At 42.1% G+C, this 23,374-nt stretch overlaps 1 protein-coding gene across 2 annotated transcripts in view; it reads left to right on the top strand.

Moving 5' to 3' along the window:
- PLCB1 (phospholipase C beta 1) overlaps nt 1–22,160 on the top strand; it is a 342,949-nt gene extending 320,789 nt beyond the window's left edge. The window contains exons 32-33 of one of the 2 annotated variants that reach the window (XM_021540294.3): nt 1,290–1,354; nt 18,828–18,928. In XM_021540294.3, the coding sequence (XP_021395969.1) occupies nt 1,290–1,328 (39 nt within the window). In that variant the 3' untranslated portion in view covers nt 1,329–1,354; nt 18,828–18,928. Of the gene's footprint in view, nt 1–1,289; nt 1,355–18,827 lie in introns of both variants that reach the window. The other variant, XM_021540293.2, reaches the window with a different exon arrangement.
- Nucleotides 22,161–23,374: the final 1,214 nt, after the last annotated feature.

The following is a 23,374-nucleotide window of genomic DNA, read 5'->3' as shown; positions in this document are numbered from 1 at the left end:
CACATGCAATTGTTCCCTGGCTGGCTGTCACCTGCATGTCACCTGTGTGTGACAGGGAATGCCACTGTAGCTCTGGCTCCTGAACAATGCAGATACAAAACTGTCCAGAATACATGATAAAGTATATGATGTGGGAAGTGTCAAGATTTTGGTGGCACCAACCCTGTTATGACAGAGCTGTGATTTAACTTCTGCAAACAGAACCAAGTTCAGTGATAGATTCATGCAATTGCTACCATATGGAGCAGCAAATCACTTATTGCTGAAGTAATGCTGATTTTTAGAGTAAGACAAGACAGTCGCCACCATAACATTCTCAACAGAGAAGGCAACACGCTGCAGCCACTTGAAAATGGCAGGGCAGTGCTGTTTAAGGATTGCGCTTAGCAACAACCAAAAAGTCACCCACTTTTTTCACTTCCTGGCTATAATTTCATAGCCATCTTCTAGTAACTGCAAGAACTAAAGAACAAACTTGTGTCTCTTTGGTTGCTGCTGGATTACCTTCAGGACTTCTCTGCTTCAGTTCTTGGATCTCTCCAAGAGAGAGAGTTTGAGTTTAGGGTGATCAGAGTGGTGTGGGATGCGGTGAGTCTGCTCCAAGCAGCTTGGAGCACACCAGGGCCTTTGGGACAATCTGACAGTCCTGCTGCTCCTTGAGCTGCCAAACCCAAGGTTCAGCTCCAGAGATACACAGCAGTTGGATATTAAGGTGAAAGAGCAGTAGTAGCAGCTCTATGAGCAGCATGTCCCACACATTTCCTACAAGACTGACTCCAGGGAAATAGGCTGGAGCAGCACCACTCCTGTAAGCACTTGGGGATGTCCCTGGGGGTGTTCCATGCAAACTGTCCTGAGTTCATGGCATTAGGCATGATCACAATCTAAGGGTATCTCTTCTAGCACATACTTCAGGTGCATGGCTGATGCTCATTTTTCCCTTCAGACACACTTCCTTCCCTCTCCCAGAGGAAAAGTGACATTTCTTGCAACCTGCGTAAGCTGCAACTTCAACTAAAGCTGGATCTCCCTCATAACACAGTTGGAATATTGTCCTCTTGTAGCATGGAGTGACAGGTTGTGATAAATAGACTGTTTCTCTGACTAATGTGTACCTAGTCAAATATTAATGAGCCGGCACACAGAAGCATGAAGTAATCTTTTGTTTTTCATTAAGTGCATAGATTAAAGAGATGTTGCTTTACTGTAATGCACAGAATTATGTCATTTCAGCTTAGAGTAATTGCTAATCACCTCAAATTGAAATGATCCTTGGTTTTGTTTTAAAGAGCATAGAAGAACAAGAAGTAGAGGAAAAACAGAAGTAGAAATGGAATATGAGACTATAGTGAAAGTGAGTGAAAAATTCCCCTTTTTCTCCAGTAATGCTGATGTTGTTTCCATTTTACATGTCAAAACCAAGTCAGGATCATCCACAATTAACTGCCTGATGGTTTTTCTGAAATCTTTGAGCAGTTCCAGCCCTGATTATTACCTGCTAGCTGCATAACATGAGCTGCCACTGACCATTACATCCCTTCAAGACCACGCAAGAGATTTGTGCCTTCTTCGGGTCATACCCCACCCCATTGTCTCCCTGCCTGTTTTATTTATTGCTGCGTCTGCCCCACCTCAGTGCAGCCATCAGGGGCTGTGTGTAACAGCATGACTGTCCCAGCTTTCTTGCCACAGCCCTTTGGGTCATGGGAATATCCTCTGTTCTCTGCTCACAGTAGCTGCAGTACTGCCAGATCAGAACACCAGGCACTGTGCAATTTCTCTCTGAAGAGGTAAAGGAGATTGATTTATTTATGTGGGGGTAGGAACTGAGAGCATTGAATGTAGAAGTGGGAGGTGGAGAAAGGTGTTGAAGTAGGAATTCTGGGTACCTCTGAAGATTAAGTTTACCAAGTAGATAAATTAAGGATTTGTCATCTGGGACAACAGAGTACGGGATAAAGATGGGATTAACCAGGGCATCACAGCAGAAGGAAGAATTGGGGTACAAAGAGAAAGAACTGATGAATGGGGATCAGTAAAACAGGATTACTGAAGCCTAAAGGGGAAAATTAAAAAGTAAGAAGGTGAATTTTTCAGGGAGAAGGAAGAGAACAGAAGACAATTGAGGAAGGGCAGGCAAAGGCTGGAAGAAAGATGAACATAGATTAAAGTAAGGGAATTTTCTTCATTGCTTTATGGAAGGGCTAATGATGACAAGATGGGGATGGAATGAAGTATTATTTCAGGTATGTTCATCAGGAAACATGATTATGTGTAAGCAAACTTCCTGCATCCTCCTGCAAACACAGCCATGCTAGGAGGGATGGGTTTTCACTTCAAGGGGGTAGTAATCAGCCACAACTTTGTCACTAAATCAGGGAATCCCACTTGCTTTGTATTTTTATTTACTATTTCACTCCTACTGCTTTCTCCTGGCTTGCTTTGATATGCTTTACTTGTCTGGGGAGAGAACTGCCATGGTTCTCAGTGTATTTGTTCTCTCAGCCTGTCTGGGGGTGTTGTTTGGGTTTTCACTGATCACATCCCTTCCTATGGACATGCACTGGCAAGGAAGAGGGAACCAGCTCTGGGAGTTTGATCTGTGCCTTGCATAACACAGATTGAGTCCTGTGCTTTGCAGAAAGGCAAGTGCTACGTTTGATTTATGAAGTGACTGTAAATTTGATTTGTCAGGCTTTTCTTTATGTGAATCACCTGTCTCTGCTCACACAGACCCCAACATATTCTTCATGTGTTGATTCACATCATTACAGTTTATTTAAAGGTTTTTACTGTTGCATAATAAGTGAACATTTTTCTCAAATGCTTGTTAAAGATAACATAATTGAAAGTATTGTTTAGCTCTTTTATTGTGGCAGGGTTAGAGATTAAAACTGTTAGGTGGGGACTTGATTTCATGAGTGCTGTTTTCCTCTTGGACACAGGCGAGGGAACTAAATGTGTATTTCCTGAGCACAGAGGTTGTGACAAAAGAAAGCAGAGCCCATAATGAATATGTTGGCACCTCCACAGTATTCAAAGGAGTGACTTACTGAAGATGGCAAGATTAAACTGGCAATTGCTCACTAGGGGACTGGGATTTCTTTGTTGCTTGTGTTTAAGTGTCAGAAGAATATTGATTTCTGTTCCTGAGGGATGTGCTGTCTTCCTTTCCTGAAAAGCAGGAGGATGGGAATAGAGATGAGCTGCCTTGAAACAGCTCAATGAACATTTGAAAAAAACAGAAGAACTTGTTTTAACTCCATTCTTGTCATACATCACATTTTAAATAATATGAGGCCAAGCTCATATCACCTGCCTGGGTCAAGTTAGGATATCTTAGGAGGATGCTGGGAACCCAGACAAATCCAATTGCTCCTGCACAGTTAAAAGGAAATCAGGCCCCAGAGAAAAACCTCCTCTAGTGAAAGTAACTTCTCATTACACCACTGGAGTTACTCTTTCCTTCATCCTGCTCTAAGGACTTCAGCCTCATAGACTGTGTAAAGGATCAGGAGAAGCTGGGAAACAAAGTGCGTTGGCACTGAGTACTCAGGGAGCTCCAAAATAGGGAGAAGGAATCCATCACACCAAAGCAAACATGAGAATGACGTGATGTGAAGAAACATTTTTTTCCACCCCTTTCTGTTCTAAGCTCTCACTCTTACATACACAGGACAAGGCATTTGAGATGCTGTGAAGTACCAGGATAAGGGAGGGAAGGCAGGGCAGAAGAAGGGAGTAAATATTTCCTGCAGGCCAGAAAGGAATATCTCAGCTCCTGCTCTGGTGGAGTAAACCAGTGGCTTTGGGCTGAACAAAACTGATCACCTTAGAGAATATTTCTGTGCAGGAGGGGCCCAGAATCCTTCTAAGACATGCTAATAGCTATGCAGAAATCTAGAGAAATTACCTAAATTAGAGCTTCATTCAGGAACTGTTTGAATCCTCTAGTGATTGAATGTTAGACAGCAATAGGAAGAACTCCCAGTTCACAATTTTGTTTGTCAGCAGTAGATAAAATTTTGCAACAGAAAGAAAAAAGAATTTAGACTTGCAAGCCTGGTCTGAACCTGCAGCCTTTTTTTTTAATCTATGCTTTTGCACTAGGATTTTTTTTGGTTTTGGGAAGTCTAAAAAGTGGGATCTAAAAGCTACTGCTGCACTTTTCTTGTTCTTTAAGCTGTGTTTCAAATGGACACTTAAGTGCATGAGAGAGTTTTTCAGTGAGGCTTCAGCCATGTGCAAGTGTTGTCTAGGTTCAGCTTTTTCCTAAACCTGGAATTTTGTAAGTCTTTTGGTAGCTGCTGCACACATGCAGAATTCTGCACAGTACAATTTCAGCCTCCAGGTTCAGCTACTGCATGGCCTGTGGGCATGATACTGCTCTGTGCTGCCTCTTCTCCTGACAACTTTATTTTCACTAAGTAGGTATTCATGCCTGAATAAAACATATGGTGTGGAGCTTACAGGGCAAATTATTTCACAGCCTGCTGATACTTAAGGTTATCATTTTTAGAAACAGCTTATAGTCACTCATCTGTGGTCCTCCTTGAGATAATTCCTATTAGTGAATGTAGAAGTGTCTGTTGGGATCAAGTTTATTCTGCAGGGTGTTATATATGTCAGTGAGATCTCAGTGTAGTATTTCTGCTCTCAAAATGCTCCTCTCTGCTGAAAATTTTGCAGCTTCAGTTTCCAGAGCAGAGGTCAAGTTTCAGAAATTGGTATTCCTGATGGGATTGACTTGCAGCAATTAAATGCTTCCCTGTTATTTTAGTAATCCAGTTTACACCATGCAGCTTGGATGCTGCTGGAGGTGGGAGAGAGCAGCCTGTAATGCCAAGAGCATGGGAACTGTAGGAGCTGCTGGGAATGAGCCCTCACTGTCAGTCTGCCTGTCAAGGGATGGCTGTAATGCTGAGCAGGGGCTCGTGCTTTCCATGCCATGAAGGAATCAATTCTGCAATGACTTCTCCCCAGTTCCATGGAAGTGTTCACGCCTCCTCTTGGCCTGGAGTACCCTTCATTCCCATTTGTATTCAGACAGGCACTACTGCAACTCCCTCTTGAAAATGCTAATTAGTTGAAAATGAATTCCAATTTTTAAATTATTGCTTAGCTTTTTTACTTTTGAAGTGATCTCTTTTTCTAAGACTGGAGTTAATTTCTTGTAATATCATCTGCCATGTAATGGTTGTAACTCATAAGCAGATTTAATTCAGTGACATAAACCATGTTTGAGGATTTACGTGGGCTAGGGTCCTCTCTGTTGGCTACTGCAGGAATTGATTTAATCTGGAAAAGCAGTAATCTTGCTCACAGGTTTACATCCCTCATGGGAAGAGATGTCTGTTTTCCCAGCCAATCACCAGTAGAGCGGACATACTGTCAATATGGATGTTGCCTGCTCAGAAGTTTAAATATTCTGTACCCTCCTGAAATCCTTTTTGAAAAGTTTTCTGGGCAAGTAAGTAAAGCTTCACCACCCAATCATCTGTCAGAGTGCCCACAGAGTGCTTTCATGTCCAATTCTGTCATTGCCCAGAGACCCTGAGCAGGTCCCTCTCCACAGTGTGCTGGAGATCACAAAAAAAAAAAGTGGATCTTTGATAAATATCTCACCAAAGATCCTCTTTGTACCTGTCCTCCCTGAACAAACTGCATCTTTTGTATTAATATTTCAGTAACATGATTTTTTTTCCTCAACAAAACCCATGTTTGTACCAGTGGAGTCATTATATTGATGTACTTAAAAATATTCAGATGTCTTCCCTTTTTTTATGTGTGTGTCTATGCATCCACAAGCACACAGACCTGTCACAAGAGGAATGACTCACCCTTGTTTCCTCCCTATAGCTCATTAATATTGGTAGGAGGATGCTCTGCCTTTCCTTATTTAAAAGTACAATTAACCATAGGATGCAGGAGACAGGGAACTGCTGGTGGAGCAGGCAGAGGCTGACAGGGAGTGAGCTTCAGTGGCTGCTCTGATTTAAAGAAGTTTCTTTCCCAGGTATGGTTCCCTCCATCAGAACATTTCAGCAGCTTTTATTCTAGTTTCTGTGACAGGAAGATGCCATTCCCAAGATCTCTGAAACAGCTCTTTGATTCATCTGCACTGCAGGCATGAAGGATTTGAGAAAATAACACCTGCCAAGGAATGGCTGCACTTTTTAAACTCCCTTCCTGGTCAGTGCTGCTGTGGCAGTCCCTGCCGTGCCTCTGACAGGTGCCAGCAGGAACCAGCCCAGAGGGAATGAGACAAATGCCAAAGTGTAGCTTCAGTCTATCTGTGAAGCCAAATATGAGCAGACAGGAGGAGTTCAGCTGTCCTTAGATCTGCTCTGCAAAGACAGGAAGACTTAAAAGCATGGGTTGGAGGCTTCTTGGAGAGCTTCAAGCCGTAACAGCAGAAATGAAAATTGGTGTCTTCTCCTCGTGTATGGACCAGCTATTCCTCTGCAAACAGCTTCCCCCTGCCTTCTGAAGGAGTTACTTAACCCTTTAAATCTCCCATCCCTTGGGTTTCTAATGATCCCATGCAGAATGTCCTGGAGCAACTCTCCTGTTCTGAGTGGTGCTGCCTTTCCTTTGCATTAGTCCTGGGAGCTCTTCTCCCTTTGCCTGGGAGCAGTCATGCCAGGCAATGGGAAAATGGACTGGGAAATGTTCTGGGAAAGCAGCCCTGCAGCTTCAACATGGGGTTCTTACCTTGTGCCTTCCACAGCCCGTGTCAGCCTGTGCCAGGAGGGAGCTGTAAAGTGAGAAAGAGTTCTCCTGTGGATTCAGTGCCCCCATTCTCTCTCCTGCTCTATCCGAAGGGCTGAGGAAATCTTTTTTGTTAGCCAAGACAGCTTGGTGCTTCAGCTTAATTTTCATTGCATAATTTTAAATACAGATCGTGCCAACAGTGCTGCAATTAATAGATAGCCTAAAGACTTATTATTTCAAACTAATTGATATGTAAGAAAGTTTAAATAACATAAGTGATAAGAGTTTTTTAGGAATAACTTCTGTAACTAATTCAGAATAATCTTTTTACTGTTATTTAGAGTAGTAGATGACTTTATTATTCACTCACCATCACTAAATCTAATGCCTGTATTTCTCTAATACTAAACAAATTTCCACAAGATGGGGAAAATATGACATTTCATAGTCATTGTTCTAAAAGGTGTTTTTGCAAGTTAATAATCTCATTCATTTCTGATACTCGTTTGCTATCATTTGAAGTAAATACTCCCCAAGTTCCAGATGAATTTATGTTGCAGAGATGTCCAGTCTTAACATTTTTAATATAGGGCTCTAAAGCGAGAAACACATGTTTTTAAAGTACTCTTTTGCTTTTTCAAATCACTTGATCACTTATGAAAGGTCTTTATTTTTCTAGTGTTCATTAAACTTATCTTCAGCTAGACTGTGATCGGAATTGGTATCAGAGAATGTACTGTAAAGCTGTAAGACCTCTCAAGAACTTTTTAATGCTTTTGGAAGATGTCAAGTACCAAAATAATAATAAAACACTGATAGAGCATTAAAAAGATAAGTTCTTGTAATGGAAAGAGGTTTTGTTATATTGCTAGTGTTTTTTCTCTTAAATAAGGTTTTGCATGGTGCAAAACCTTTCCAAGAGAGAAGCTACCAATAGTGATACACATAAATGAAATCAGATTAAAAACAAAGTGGAGCTCTAGGGGGATCATGTTAGGCATTTTGATGGCATGCCTCTCAGTGGAAAAAAAAGCAAAGGGCTTAGTGAAGTTCCATGAGATTCATCTCAGTTCAGGCTTGACCCTCTGGTGAACTGAGCTTTGATGAACTGTATTAACCTCAGGAGGAGAGAAGCCAGGACCAGATCCAGCTCACAGTGAGAAGCTCACAGTTCCTGCAGTGGACTCAAGGAGTGAGGGAGCCCCAGAGTGACCTTCTCGTGGCCACTGAGCTCAGTGGGGACAGGAGGCACCAGAGGAACGGATCCTCAGTTGTGGTGTCCCTTATCCTCCTGCCTCTGCTGGCTTCTAAGGAGCTAGTGTGTCCCTTTTCCTGGCAACAGCAAGGTCTGAGCCCACAGCTCAATGGCAAGCTCTTTAAGTGATGTGTTCAAGAGCACTTTCAGATCCAGGGGAAGTGTTCCATGGCACAGACCCACACACAGGCCCTGTGACACCCATTTTCTGTCACAGCTCCTCACTGGACATATCCCACCACACCTGAGACCAGGCTGTGAGGCTGCTTGGGCTGCAGCATGAGCAGGGTGGCAGTTCCTCACCCAGAATAAGCATCAGGAGGGAGAAACAGCCTCAGCAGCAGTTTCCGTTCCTCAAGGAGCTCAGGTGCTGGAGGGAAACCCAGATGGGGCAGTACACAGAGAGAGTGAGGTCTGGAGGTGAGAAAGGCATCTGCCCTTCTCTGTGGGAGGTTGTCTCTTGTCTGTTGGCGCAGGCTTGGATTTTAAGCAGCAACCTGGTTCCTTTTTCCTAAACTCCTTCACACTTTGCAGTTTGCTTGCATTGAAAATGGGAGTGATTTTCAGGTGAAAACTCTGAGCCACTGAAACACAACTTTTGCACCTCTCCTTTGTGAGGCAGATTACGATTACCCCCAGATCCCTGCTGGGTCAGGAGCAAGCATTTCATGCCCTTTAGTGCCAGCAGTTCCTTCACTTTATCTGGTCTGTTTGCACCTGTACTTGGTGGTTGGAGATACAAATTGTAGATCCAAATCCCATTAAAGCCAATCACTGTCCTGTACACTGGAGTGAACTTTGGGTCTGTGCTTTACAAGGCAGGAGTTCAAGCTGCTCTGGGCAGCTTTGATCTGGGTTGATGAAATTACCTTATTTGTCAATTTTTGCATTGTGGGATGCTTGCTGAACATCACTGAAATAAAGTTTTCTGCATGGGTCATTTAAACTTTATAGGTAATTAGAGAGTTGCCTAAGCTTGCAGCAGTCAGCATTAATATGAACTTTGGAGAAAATGTTTAAATTAAAAACAACTGAACTGAAATATTAATCCCTTGAACCTAATCATGAGGATGGCTCGGTCAACCTCCTAGTGCATAGTGCTGCTTAATCCAGTAACAGCAGTACAGACAGCAAGAGGAGGGTTTTTTTCCTTTAAAGCTCACTGTAGTATTAGGAAGTAAAAACCTTCAGGCTATTTTTAATTAGGCTGAACCACTGGGCAGTGTTGCTTTTATATTAAGCTCTAAAGTTTTTAGTGGTAGCAGTTAAAATTCTGCACTAATTTTGCTTCTCAAGTTAAAAAAAAAAACAAAAAACCCAAGTGTGCTGTGTAGTACAGCATGAAATGATGAGAAGTGTGGATATATGGATGAACTCATGGTGGAAGTAGAGGGATGTGAAGATAATCAGAGTATATAAACACGGAGCAGCCCCTAAACTCGGCAGCCTCAGTCCCCAGTAGCAATGATACATCTCCATTTGATGGCCATTAGATAATGATGAACATATACATTAGCACGTAAGTTTGAACCTGGTCCCAGCTTTTTCTCATTGTTAAACCCAGCCTCAAAACTTCCCTGACACTAAACAGAACTACTATCCCTTCTCTTCCATTTCTGGAAGATGGAAGAGGAGGGATAGTGGCTCTGTTTCCACTGTTAAACTTCTGCCAGGTTCTGAATGGATTTTTTTTCATTAGCCTGTTATGTTAAAAAATAATGGGTCTGTCACTAAATTGGCTTATTATATGGGGAGAGTCAATGCAAAAGTCTCTGCTAATAGTAAAGAGGAAGCCACATTCATGTTGTTGATGAGTTAGGAACTATTTTGGAATAGCCTTCACTATTACAAGGAATTATAGAACTGCAACTATTTGAAAAGGTTTTTGAAGAAACTTTGAAGGCTTTGATCTTTATTCAGAGTGTGCTTGCTTTCCAGTCTAGAAACATTCGTTTTTAACAAGATATTAGGAGAAGGACTGACTGCTCAGTACTTTTCCAAGAAGACTTTTCAGTGGGGCTCCCTCTTGCAGAGGCTCTCTGGCATGGAGATCTACAGCCAGAGCAAGGTAAACTTCAAAGTGCAGCAGAGGATTTATCGGTGTGATTATTTCTTAGGTAATGATGGCTTGCTTCTAAACCTCCACCCAGCTCCCTGACAATTGCCAGGGACATGGAAGTTTCAGTGAGTGTGTATCTAAGAAAGGTGCTGTCTCAAGATGCACAGCCCTCAGTGTGTGTTTGGAGCTCTTATTCCTCAAAGCAGGCTGGAGAGTTGGGCAGAGCAGGGTATGGCAGTGAAAGGAGGTGCCAGACTTAATCAAAGGGTGAGCTGTTCGTTTTGCTTTGAGGAGCACAGTGATGCCGGTGGAGAGAGACAGAGATTATTTATTTCCTTTTCATTGTTGTATTGGAAGAGAAAAAAATATCTGCTCTCAGAGGGAATTTTCTGTGACACTGATGGGGCCTGTTAGAGATGTCCTGCCAAGAGGCAGACACAGGCAACACTGTAATTATCTATTAGCAATGTGGATATAAGAGAATGGAAAGTGCTTTGTTAAACTGAATCCAGAGTTCAATTTAGGTGAGAATCCAAAAGCTGTGCTGTGGATTCCACCACCTTTTTTCCAGATCTGAACTCCAGCAGCTCCTGAGCCCTCATACAAGAGGCCTTAAGCACCTGAAACTTTCTTTTCTTGTCTCCCCTCTTTCAAAAATTGCCAAAATCTCTCACTTTGTGGGACAACACCACTCTCAGGCAAAACACAGTAAATATTAAGTGCCCTGCAGATTCCATGGCCCGCTGGGGACGTGCTGCTCTGCGGCCGTGCTGCTGCTGAGTCCCACATTCTCTGCTAAGTCCACCCGGGGTTTGGAATATTTCTGGAATATATTGTTGCTGTTGTAACCTCAAGATGTCATTTAAAATGAGTTTCCAAGGGACTGTCATGACCTCTTGAGATGAAGATTACAATATTGCTACTCTTGGAAGGCCTATACTGTTTGCAGGCTGCCTTGGAGGCATCGTGGAAGTGGTAAAACATCATTTATTAGAAGGTAATGGCTGCATTTATACTTTTGTTATTTGTTTTGCAGTATCCAAAATATGGACAAAACTTTAAAAAAGGAACAGCTTTCAGGGAGAGTTTTTAAGCTCTTTTTGAGCTCTGTCACTTGAGTTATTTACCCTGGATCCACCCCAATAAACTAAGGGCAGTATCTGCTGATAGATGAGACTTCAGGGTAGTTTCTCTGGATTTACTGCATTGAAACTGAGCAGATTCTCCTTTGCTTACAGTGAAGATAGCTTACTCTAGTGATGATGAAAAAGAACAGAATCTCAGAATCTACCCTTAAAATGCCCATAGAAAGGGGATTTTTTTCCTATTCATTCTAGCTCAAATTATTTTTATTCATATGCATCATGAGGTGCATAGGTCATGCTTTTATGGAGTTTTCTAAGAGCCACTTGACAGCTTAAGAAAGCATTTTATCCACAAAAGCAAAGTGTTACATGAAATAATCATCAGAAAGAGGAGTAATTCCAAGTATGCAGCTTACAGAGGCACAGAGCAGGGCTTTGTATGAGAATAAACTGCCGGACTTTTAAGAAACAGGAAACGAGTTACTGTGAAGAAAATCCTCCCACAGAATTCAATACAAGCTATTTCTTTAAATAATGTATTTAAAGAAAATGCAAGAGATCTGAAATTGCTGCTAATAATACAATTGCCAGTAGGAAAAGATCACCAGTTTAGGCTTTTGCTGTAAGAACCTTCTCTAATCCAGAAGGTCTCAGCAGAGCTATTGTACAGGTGTACGTGTGTTAAATATGTGTATAACCTGGGCAGCACTGATGGGCAATCTCACCACCCAGACACTGATTTTTAATCAGTTATTGGAGCAAATGTTGGTTTACTACACAGAACGTAGATATGAGTTGCCTGATAAACATTAAAACCCAGGAGCCAAGCTTCCATTGGTTTAATGGAGGTTGAAGTTAATAAAGGCAGAGACACAGATTGATGGAGGCCCCAAGGTTACAGTCTAGTGAGTTGACACAGCAGATATTAGAGGGACTCATTTATTTGAGGACTTGTACCCTCAGGGAGGCAGAACACATCACCTTTGCTTCAGCAGGAAGAGGCACTGAGCTGAAACATGGCAGATAAGGGAGGCAGTGGGAGGGGCAGTGTCTGTACAAAAGCACATAACACAGTGTGTGTTACCCACTACATGGCTTCTGATGTGCTTCAAGTGACTGCTGGTGATTTTTGCCAAGGAGAGAGTCTGGCCTGTGCAGCCTGTTGGCATGGGGAGGCAGAGGGGCCATAGTGGAGCAGTCAAAAGTGGAGCTGAGCCAGCAGCCCTGGTCTGAGGGAAGCAGCATGGAGACTTTGTGGGGTGGCAAGGTCGGCCTGATGACCTTGTGTGAAGGACTAGGGGAGCATCACCTTCAAGTAGGGAGGCAGAGAAGGGGTCTGGGAATTGGTGTGCCTGATGTCTCTCATGGTCTGGAAACTAACCATTGTTTGAAAATGCAGAGATGTCCTTGTCTGAGGACAGGACGCATCAACAGGAGCTTTCCAGTCAGCATGAAGACATTTCCTGCTGTTGTTTACCTGTGCCACCTCAGATACCAAGTGCCCTTAGGCTTCCCTTGATGATTCCACACTCCCACATCTTCTAAGGGAAAACCTCATCTACCTGAATAGTTTCATCTCAGGATTGCAGTGTTGTCCTTAAATTGTATTAAGCCCAAATGTGAATATGGTTGGCATGTCCTTTGTGCATTTCCCTGGGATGTCACTGGGAGAAAAAACGAGCCTTTAGGTGCTCTCTGCACACAAAGAGTTAACTCATTTCCCAAGCCTGGGCAAACAGCTTCCCAAGAACCTGCTGTTTCCAGCTGCTGCCTTAGAGCCATTCTGAGGGGACATAGAGGTCTCCAGCCGAGTACTGCAGAGGGACTGTGGCCTTGAGGCATGAGAACATCTGAGTAGTGGTTACTCCTTTGCCTTCCCAGCAGAAATCTGCTTAGTGGAGAGAATAACATGGTCCTTAATAAGAAGCTCCTACTGTTTCCAATTAAACAAAAATTGCTGCCTATAAATCACTTGATCACTGAGCTCTGTTCCTCAATTTCACTCTCCCTGTTACTGAGCCTCCATCTGCTTTTAACAGTTCTTGCTACTCATATGTCTTTTGACGCTGTATCCCTCTAGAATGGCTCTCTAATTGAGTAAGCTCTGAAAATGAAAAGCAGAGGAACAGCAGCCTTCTTGCTCTCTGTACCCTTAATCTGGGAGTCCTCTATGTGCTATTTTGGAAGCTAAATTGAGGTCACTGACATTATGTATATTTGTTGTCTGATGCAGGCTTAAAAGCCCCAAATCCTCTATTTAAAAGTATCTTAAGCCACACAGGTCAAATATTTGCAGGAAGAAAAATAAGTATTTGTAGCTTTAGCGGATTTGGAGAAGGAGGGGAGGAGTGAGAAAGGGGCCTCAATCCCAGCCCAGTGTTGCTGTTACAATATGGCAACACTGACCACTGAAATAATCAGTGTTGCTGGTGTTAACAAAATAAACATTTCCAATGGCACGTGATAAGGAAAACGGAAGCTTTGCTAAACAGAAATTCCCTGGAGAGGTTGCAACCCCACTTTGATTACAAATGATGCAGAAGCCAGTTACAGCCTGTTCTCAAAATACATTCTGCTGAAATTGCACAGAAGAAACAAATACAGTTGAGTTTCTCATCAGTAAAACAAAAAGAACAGGCACTGTCTATGTGGTATTAAATAATATCCTGCATGTGGGCAGTGCCACCGTAATTATGGATACAAATGAGTATCACACTTCAACTGGTGAGTAAATGCAACAATCAAATACCAAAAGAGTAATTTTTTACATATTTTGCTGTACTCTGCCTCAAGGAGAAACAACACAACTTTAAAATGTTTCACATTTGAAATCTTAATTCAAAAATGGTGAAAAAAACTTAAGAATAAAGAGTTTACTGTTGGAAATGTCAGAGATTGTTGGAGATACTGAACTATTTAGTCCTTGGAGTCTATTTTTACCTAAATTGTTGAGCTAGGATATTTGAATAATTTTCCATTCATAATTTACTGCATCATTCAGGGAAATAAAGTCACCAGGAAAACAAAATAAAATTAATTTAAAAGGAGATAGAACAGAAACACAAACTCAAAAAGCTGCTCTTAGAGAAAAATTCTCAGCGGAATGGAAAAACCTGAGACTTTAAAAAGTGACTTATTTGGAGTAATATGAAATCTTTCCAGTTGAAGAATTTCATCAAACCAAATATGGCCATAATTAATGTTTTTGTTTCAACAAAACTGTGTTTTGGTGGGGTTTTTTCACCAAAATGTGCAATTGTTGTATTTCATACATAACTTTCTCAAAACGTTTTTAGCTGATGATTAATTCTCGAGATGCTTGTTAAGTAGTGACCCTTGTGTTATTTTTGAGACGCAGATATATTTTAAGAACGCGTGTGATCTGGAATGAATGGCAGTGCGGGTGGGTTGGTTTTGCATCAGCGGAGATGTGACAGCAGGAGAAGGATGCTGCAAGGTCACAGGCCAAGCCTGCGGTGTCCCAAGGCAGGATGAGGAGAGGGGAAACGCTTTGGGAAGCCCTTGCAGCAGGGACTTCCGAAAGGCTAGTCACCCTCAGGGTACAGGGGAAGGAGCAGCAGTTATCACATTCAGGACTTCAGAGGGACTGCAGGAAGAGACACGGGCTGAGTATGTTTCCCCCCAGTTCCCCTTTCCCTTGGGCTGCTGGAGTGCAGCAGGAGGTGAGGTGGAAGCAGGGCTGTGTGGCCAGCTGTGCCCACCTCTGGCCACTTGTGCTGGCAGCACAGCGCCTGTCCCACATGACCACTCTCTTTTGGCTCTTGGTGGAAACAGGGGTTCATTAGATCACTTTGCAAACATGCAGGAGTCTACAAGGGCTTGGTCAGGAGTGCCTAAACCCTCAACCTCTGTTTCTGTAATCCTTTATTGATCACAGTCACTGCTTCTACTGCTGTTCATGCTGTTCATTTGGGAGTTCTAATAATAACAGCAAGGTACAAACATGAATGCAAATAATTTTAATAATACCATCTGCTTTCTTTCCTGAGTGTTTTTCCCTTGATTTAAGTTGAGCAACCATAATAATTGTCCCCTCCCACATTCCAAGGAAGGGCTGCAAGGCCTTTCCCTGACTGATGACCCTTTTTGGAAAGTGGTCGCAGCCAAGGATGCTGAAGAGCCCTTTGAATTGGGAGGGAACATGAGCCCATGAGCTGGGCAGCTGGCTGGCTGCCAGGAGCTCTGCTCACCTGTAAAGCCATCCTTGTGTCCTGTCCCTAAGCTCAGAGCTGTGTCAGTTGGATTCGAGGTGCGGATGGTGCTGTTTGTCCAGGGCAGTTTTTGTGTAAATCTGAGGTGTGCATCAGCTGGCATTGTTTAACTTGCATTGTTGGGTTAAAAAAAATAAAGGTAGCAGATGGAAGCACACATTCAAGAGCTTCTGGCCACAGCCATCAGAAGGGACTAATACATCCATCCCCTGTCCCCGAGGACCCCATTGCCAACACCTAATGATGGCTCTGAATTTTAAACTTTTAACTCATTGCCTGTCAGTAAAGTACATGGGAGTGAGATCTACCTGAACAAGAAATAGTGTCCAACTGTGGGACACTAAAGCTACATGGGGGTGACATTTGTGTTGTTGTTGTTGTGCCTTAAGGAGAGGACAGAAGATCTGTAAAAAGGCAGGTAGTGAGATAACAGAAGGAAGAAGGTTGTTACATGCTAATGAGGACAGTGGTCCAGATAATGATCTGCCCATCCAATCATTGGTCTCATTCCCCCCCCCCTCCCCCTTGTCTGACTCCAAAATCCTAGCAGCAAGTGTAGGTCACCTTGTTTAGTAGCTAGAGAGCAGAGAAATTGGGGTAGGTAGACTTGTGATGGGAAACAACCCAAAGGAACAGCAAACTGAGTGGGAAGGCTCCCCTGGGTGGAGTCTGGTAAGGCTTTGGTCGAGCAGAGAGGTTTTTATTCACACAGTAATGTGGCACTTTGTCTTGCCATCAGCCAGCCAAATGAGAGGTGTGTGTGGCTACTGCTGCTGCTGAGAGGGCAGCTTTCTATTCATTGCCATGAACTGTAATATCCCTGTAAAACTTCTGAACACATAGAAGGACACTGAGGCTTTTAAGAGAAAAACAGCTGGACTTCTTTAGGCCAGCTGGTTTTAAGCAGGCAACTTGTTTCTTTAACCTTGTGTGGCTCAAGGGCCAGAGAATTGGTGGGATCTGAGGAGTTTGTCGGACACTGAGCAAGGGGAAGAACTGACAATGCCTTCAGAGTCAGAAAGAAAAACTAATTTTTACTGATTCAGTTTTAATCAACTGTCCTTGTCTGCTGTCTGCTCCTTCTCAACTAACTTCAACCTTCTCATGATTAGATATCTATATAGACTGTCTCTGGAGGCAGAGAGGTGGCTCCAGATTCATGTCATTTCTATTAAGCACTCGACTTAGGGGGGATTAGCCACTGGAGGCGCTTTAGGAGAATATTAGATACAATTGTTATCTAACAACATGCTTATGGCTGCACTGGGTTCAGATAATGTTCAGTTTCTGAGGGATTTCAAATATTTCTTTTGCTTTTAAATCTAATTAAGCAAATAGAGGTTCTGAAGGAAGATGGGAGCCAGGAGACTTTCCCCTGACTTATGATACTACACACCTTCTTCTATACCTGAGGTGCCCAAAATTCACAAATGCCATGTGCGACAATGAGGTGGGGGAAATGCAGCAGCTCATCTCTGGTTGGGACACTCGTGTGTTTTTCACAGTGCAGGTATTTAGCCATGAACTGTAACCCCAAGCACAATTGCACCATGAAGGAAGACCCTTTGCCCAGAATTTAATCTTTGTTTTTGCAGTGTGACCTACGTGAGTGCCATGCTGCCGAGACTCCAGCCAGGGCAGATATGATCTCTCAGGAGCTGAGGAGCTCCCTTGGAAGCAGGAGAGGAGTCCTGGGGCTGTGGATAGCAGTGCAGAGAGGGAGGATCATTTTCCAGTTTTCTTCACCAGCCACCTTAAGGCACTGTTCCACTGATGATACCTATACTTGTGGAAGTGTTTGCAAAATGGAGACATAAAGCCAGAAGATAAAGGGGTGAAGGAAATGAAGAAGGGTGTTAGGGTAATGATTAACTACCACAGTGACAAGTATCTATTTCTAGTTGATAGAAATATATATTTTAGAGGCAGGGTGTGTTTTAATGGAAGCATTTGTGCCTCAGACTTGGTTTTTATCTGAGGTGGAAAACAGAGGCCAGGACATCAGGGAAATTGCCAGAAAGAATGCAGGAAAAGAGCTTTAGCAAGGAAACCAAAAGGAAAAAGAACATATCTTAGATCTTAAGGAAGGAAAGCTGAAGAATTTCTCTAATTAAGGAATGTAGAACTAGATCGGGTGAACTAAGGACATTGATTTGCACGTCAGGAGAAAGGAGAAGAGGCCTCACAAAAATAAAGCCAGAGAGATGCAGAATGAAAACCAGGACAGAAGCATGGGGAATGAGATTGGAAGGACTCAGAGGGAGGGGTAGTGGTAGAGTCACATGGTTTGTGTGGACAGGTTAAGAATGGTAAGACTAGGATAGGACCTAATGTTCAAGTGAAAATTTGCATTGCCTGTTGAGAGCTGTTGCAGTGGGGTGAAGGAGACCTGAAACTGCACAGGACAGACTCAGGCCTAGAACTGAAGGATCAGAGTTCCTAGCACCTTTATCCTGGAAATCCTGAGAAAATATTTAGCTGAAAACACAATTGCCTAAGAAACTATTGCAAAACTGCTGCAGCTACAGTTAGCAGAACCTGATTCCCTCTTTTTAAGAAGGTGGGTGGATGGATGGATGGATGGATGGATGGATGGATGGATGGATGGATGGATGGACAGATGGAGCGGGTCTGGCTTTGGAACTCACCCCTTTGCTTCCTGCTGTGCTCATATTGGTCATAATGAAAAAATTGGCTTTGTCTTCAGTTGAAACTGATACACATTAATGTTTTTTAAATAATGGATCATGCAGATCATAATATGGGCACTAAAAACAAAGGCTGTACTAATAAATACTGGGAAAGGACCCACTGCTTCCTGAAGACTGATAGCCAGATTTCTTTCTGCATGCCTTTTGCATCCTGTTGATGATATGACACTTTTTCCCCAGTAATGTCCAAGACACATTCTGCATTAATCTGATAATGTAACTTTTCATGATCTAGCCAAACAAAATGTAATTTAACTTGTTTTCCCTCCCTCTCTGACTCCCTTTGACAACTGACTTTTTCCTAATGGTTTCTCCAACCCAAGAAATCTGGCAAAAGTTATTTTATTGTTCTCAGAGCAATGTTTGTGGTGTGTTTAATGTGTGATTAACTACCTGAAGCTCAGTGAAGGCCTTGCTCTTTCAAAGGCTTATCTGTGATCCATACTACACCTGAATGGGGTCTTGTTAAAGCCAGTGGGAGTATGGACACCACTACAGTTAAATCCACATGTATTTGAAGGATTTGGGTACCCAAGGATGGTACCCAAAACCAGCCTTATGACTGCACGTTCCTCCAGCTTTGCAATGACTGCATGGAAATTGATAGGCACTGTGGATGCGTGGTGCTAATACGGGAAAGAAGGGAATACGGTCTTGAATTGTGCAATAATGCTTTGTTAATTCCCCTCCTGCCTGGTGTGGTACTTTCCCCATCCTGTAGCACTGGTCACATCAGATACACCTGAAGACAGCTTGTCTCTTTTGTTGTAGTTGCAGGTGGAACTTGATCAGGAATATCAAGACAAATTCAAAAGACTGCCTTTGGAAATTCTGGAGTTCGTACAGGAAGCCATGAAAGGGAAAATCAGTGAGGATGGAGACCACAGTTCTGCCCCCTCTTCCCTGGCATCTGACAGTGGAAAATCAAATCATAAACCTCCACAAAGTGAGGAGGAATTGGAAGAAGATAACCAAGAAAAAGTGTTTGATACTACTTTTTAACTGCCCAAGAAACAATCAGTGCACCGGGGAGCACCATTCCCAACTGCCCGTCTCCAGTCTCCCGGGGTGAGCTGCCGCTGGAGTGCTTCGGGAGGCAGGAGGAATCTGCATTCAAGTGCACATTTCCCCAAAGGAATATTTTATAAAAAGTATTCTGCAAAGGTCTTCGTTTTCATTCTTCATCTGATTATTGTTCTAAAGCTTAGTGCAGTTGTAATGGGAAAATTAATATGTTAACCTCCCTCTTCTCCTTTTTTTTTTTTTTTTTTTTTTTTTTTTTTTTTTTTTTTTGGGACAGTTTACAATGGGTAATTTTCTGGCCATTTTCACTGCTAAGAATGTTTCATGAAGACCAGTGTATTGTATAGAGAAAAGTGTGTGCAGATTTCCTTTTGGAGTGCCAGAGCAAACTGCTCCAAACTAATAGAGATCCTGGCAAATATTACAACAGTATTTAATCATATTTGTTTCCTTCTTTATAACTGCACCTTGACAGCTGTACCATCCTTTTACATTTGCACTGAAACCTTGGATCCTTTTTAGCTCTGCAAGCACTGGTGGCTTGCTGTCTTGATATTATGTTTATCCCATGGAGAGACATATATTTGCTGCTGAAAATTCTTGGAACTGTGGGGACGAGAGGAAAACAGAGAGAAGAACCCGCGTGGAGATTATCGGTGTCTGTGTCTGTCTGTGTTTGTTACACCATTTGAGTGCATATATGTTTGTGTGTGTGTATATATATATATATATATATATATATATGCACACACATCTGTCTATATACACACATAGCATGTTTCTTTTTGAAGTTGATGTGGTCTCTCGGCCAAATGAAATGTTTCAGGGATCCGTGAGTAGGGAGAATCTTTCTGAGATCTAACATCTGGGTTATACTGCTATAGAATAATCATAAAATCATAGAATTCTTTTTGTGGTGTTAGTGGTGTAAATCAAAGTAGTTTTAGAATATAAATTTGATATATATTTTGCAGACTCAAAAGTATTGATTTTAAGTATCATATTTTAAGCTTACTGGATTTGATAGGATTATAAAATGTTTAGGACTACAGTATTTGAAATCTGACAGAATCTTCCATTATTTTTAAGACTGAGGTGCAGTTTTACTAAGGTCTAAAATTTAAAAGCAAAGTATAAAAACCTGACCACTGTTATTTTAAAATGTATATTAATCTGTTTAACTGACTTGTTAAAATAAGAACAATCAAAGCTAGCGTACTGTATGATAAGCATGAGAGAAGTAACAGCACATTCTGGGAAATTTCTATCAGATGACAGAGACACATTATGAAAGTCAGGATATTTGAAAAGGTAAAGAAATGCTGTTCTCTGGATTCATAGCCTAGCAGAAATCAGAATCATGAAACAGACAGATTGGGATTTGTACCTGAGCCAGTGCGTGATTCTTCTCCTGCCGGTGGAGGTGCTTTGGGGCAAGCTCAGAAGCCCCAGATTGGCCTCAAGACACTTGATCCTGCAGAGTTGTGTTCTCCTGCACCACTGGGCTCAGGAGCTGGGCTGGGAAGAACATTTACATTCATGTTTGCAAGATCAGGGCCTTACTTGGGTTAAACAGCAATCGGCAATCGGAGAAAGCAATCAATTAATAGGGAGGCATTTTAACGCATCGTAACAGTTAAGTTACCTTACTTACATTCCCTCAGGATTTCAGTACTTAAAGTAACTTATTTTATTTAAATTTAAGCAATAAAATACAAATCAATCTTAAGTTTTCAGTTAAATAATGGTGTGTATATATATAAGTTCAAATCTTGGAAAACCAACAGTGTTTTGATGTTTCCTTTTTAAACATAGAGCAGAAAGAAAGAAAAATTGCACATTGTTTGGAGATCATATTTTGAATTAAACTGTTCTGGTTTATGATGATGAAATCAGTGCATATGAAATTCAAAAATCTGGCTTTCATCTTAACGCTAGGAAAGGTGACTCCTCTGCTAATCCTAGTTTTGCACTTTGAAATCAATCTTAATCACTCATTGAAAATGTAGAGTCGAGATTTAATGCTGCATTTTATAAAGTTAAAATGGTGTGTTGTCTGAATTATTACAAGAATAAACTGATAGCAGTGTTCATACTAAAAACGAAACGATTGCATTATAGAACCATTGTACAGTGCAGACTTTTTGGGAAACTCCTGGCTCCTCTGAACCTCAGCGCGACGTTCCCATGTTCTTCAGGGGAGCCAGGACTTCGCCACAGTCTTTGAAGAAACTTGGGCAAATGCCAATTAACCTTTTATTTATATTTAATAAGAAATAAATAGACTGGTTGGGTTAAATATACTATCAGCTGTAGTCATTTTACAGTACGTTTGTATTTGACCATTTCCTGTACTCACATTTTTTTATATCTGTACAGTGCCACTTTCTGCAGGTGTAAGGTAGTGTGTAATCCTGTACATCTTGCATCATTCAAACTATTTCAGTGAAACCGATATCATTTAATATTGATATTACTTGAACTAGAATAAGATAATGAAAAAAGGGTCTTTATGATGTGCAAGTCTTGTGCCTTTTATGTATTTGCCTTGTTCCGTGTTGAATGTGTGGAAATGCTGTATTGTGGACTTTCTGCTGTATAGAATAGAGCTGTCTATATTAAACTAGGTCGTGCACTTCAGATATCTTTACACTACTGAAAATAGCTTGGTTTTGGCAGTATAAACAGAATTTTAAAAATTCTAATGAAGGCCAGACATTTTAGACTTAACATGTTCATAATTATGTTAATTAATGCTCATGTATTAGCTAAACATTCACTGACAGATAACTAAAGGGACATCATTGCTTGCCTTTCTTTGAAATCAGTGTTGCTCTTGTACATTGTATTAATAGTGTCTGTGATTGATTAGTCCTTGATGATTTGCTTTCAGAGTAGAATGAAATATTCCAGTTAACATGTACATATTTTTTCATTTCCTCAATCTATGATTGTTTCAGAGGCATAATTCACATTTTTGTAAAAATTCTATGCAATTTTGTGGCATGATGTTTCTTCCACTTGTAATTTTATGTGCTTACATTACAGATCCAAAGGACAAATAAAAATTTCTTAACACAAGCCCCATTTTCTCTGTTCATTGACTCATGAACCTCAGTTGACTCAGGAGCCCTTTGCTGATGGGGACAGTGCCAGGAGAAGGCAGGGAAATTTCCCTGCAGGCTTTTGTTTTCACACCAAGAACAAGAAATTGCACATGCCTGTGCTTCCAGCCCCTGCCCATTCCAGCACAATGAGCAATTGCTGCTACTCTGAAACAATGGGAAACAAAAAGCAGTTTGCAGGAGCCAATGAACTGGTAAGAAAATGTGTTGGTTTACAGGAAGGCTTTTGCAGGAGAGCTGGGATGTGATTTCCAGCCATACCAATAAACTGTCTCAACAAATTACAGCACCTTTACTTGTGTTCCACTGTTCCAGCTGTTTCACTCATCACCTATTCAATTATATATGTGCTGTGAAATACACCTTTTCAGGGCCTTCCACTGAGAGCATTGAAAACAAAATCTATTCCTTTGGCTTTTGACTTCTCTCCCCCTATTTAATTTACAATGTAAAAAATTATCTCTGGGAGGAGATAAGCAGGTATATGAGTGCAGTGTACTGAGGGATGTGCCTGCTAAAATAAATAGTCTCTGAGGCAACTGGAGTCAAATGGCTCACTAGGAAGGAAATGGGGTCTGACACATGGGATGGACACGGCACGGGATGAGGCTAGGCAAGGAAGGGAGGAACAGAGCTGAAAGCAGAGCTGTGAGCCTGACAGACAGGAATAAGACTGGGATGGAAAAGGGGAAGTAGGGGGAAATCAAAAGAAAAAAAATGGATACATCTCCTTTTCCAAAGAGGAGCAGTGGGGTGTGAAATCAAGAGTGTTGAACAGTTGAATCAAACTGACTGTTTGCCAGTCCCACCGTGAAGTGACACAGGTGAGAGGAGGCAAATGGAACCACAGGGCAGGAGGGCAGCCTGGCTCCAAGAAATCTGGGGACAAGGTGGAGGTGGTGATGGTGAGCACAGAGGGAAAAGCCAGGAGGCCATGGGAAGGATTGGGAAACAACCCTTGGCTCCTGCAGGGCTCGGTGAGGCAGGATTCTCACAGCCAGGTGAGCAGGTGACCTTGGTGCTTGTGCTTGGGCCACAGAAGACTGACTTGGCTGCTGGGGAGAGAGAGGAGCAGGTTGGAATGTGTGGAAAAGCTGTTTGCAGGCCAAGCAAAGGGAGGCTGGTGTTGCAGAGGCCAGGCAGTGGGACCTGAGCTGCTTTGAGAAGCCC

The sequence above is a fragment of the Lonchura striata genome, chromosome 3 (assembly GCF_046129695.1).
Source record: "Lonchura striata isolate bLonStr1 chromosome 3, bLonStr1.mat, whole genome shotgun sequence".
NCBI lineage: Eukaryota > Metazoa > Chordata > Aves > Passeriformes > Estrildidae > Lonchura > Lonchura striata.
The sequence above is the reverse complement of the archived record's forward strand: the minus strand, read 5'-3'. Positions and strand labels throughout refer to the sequence as shown.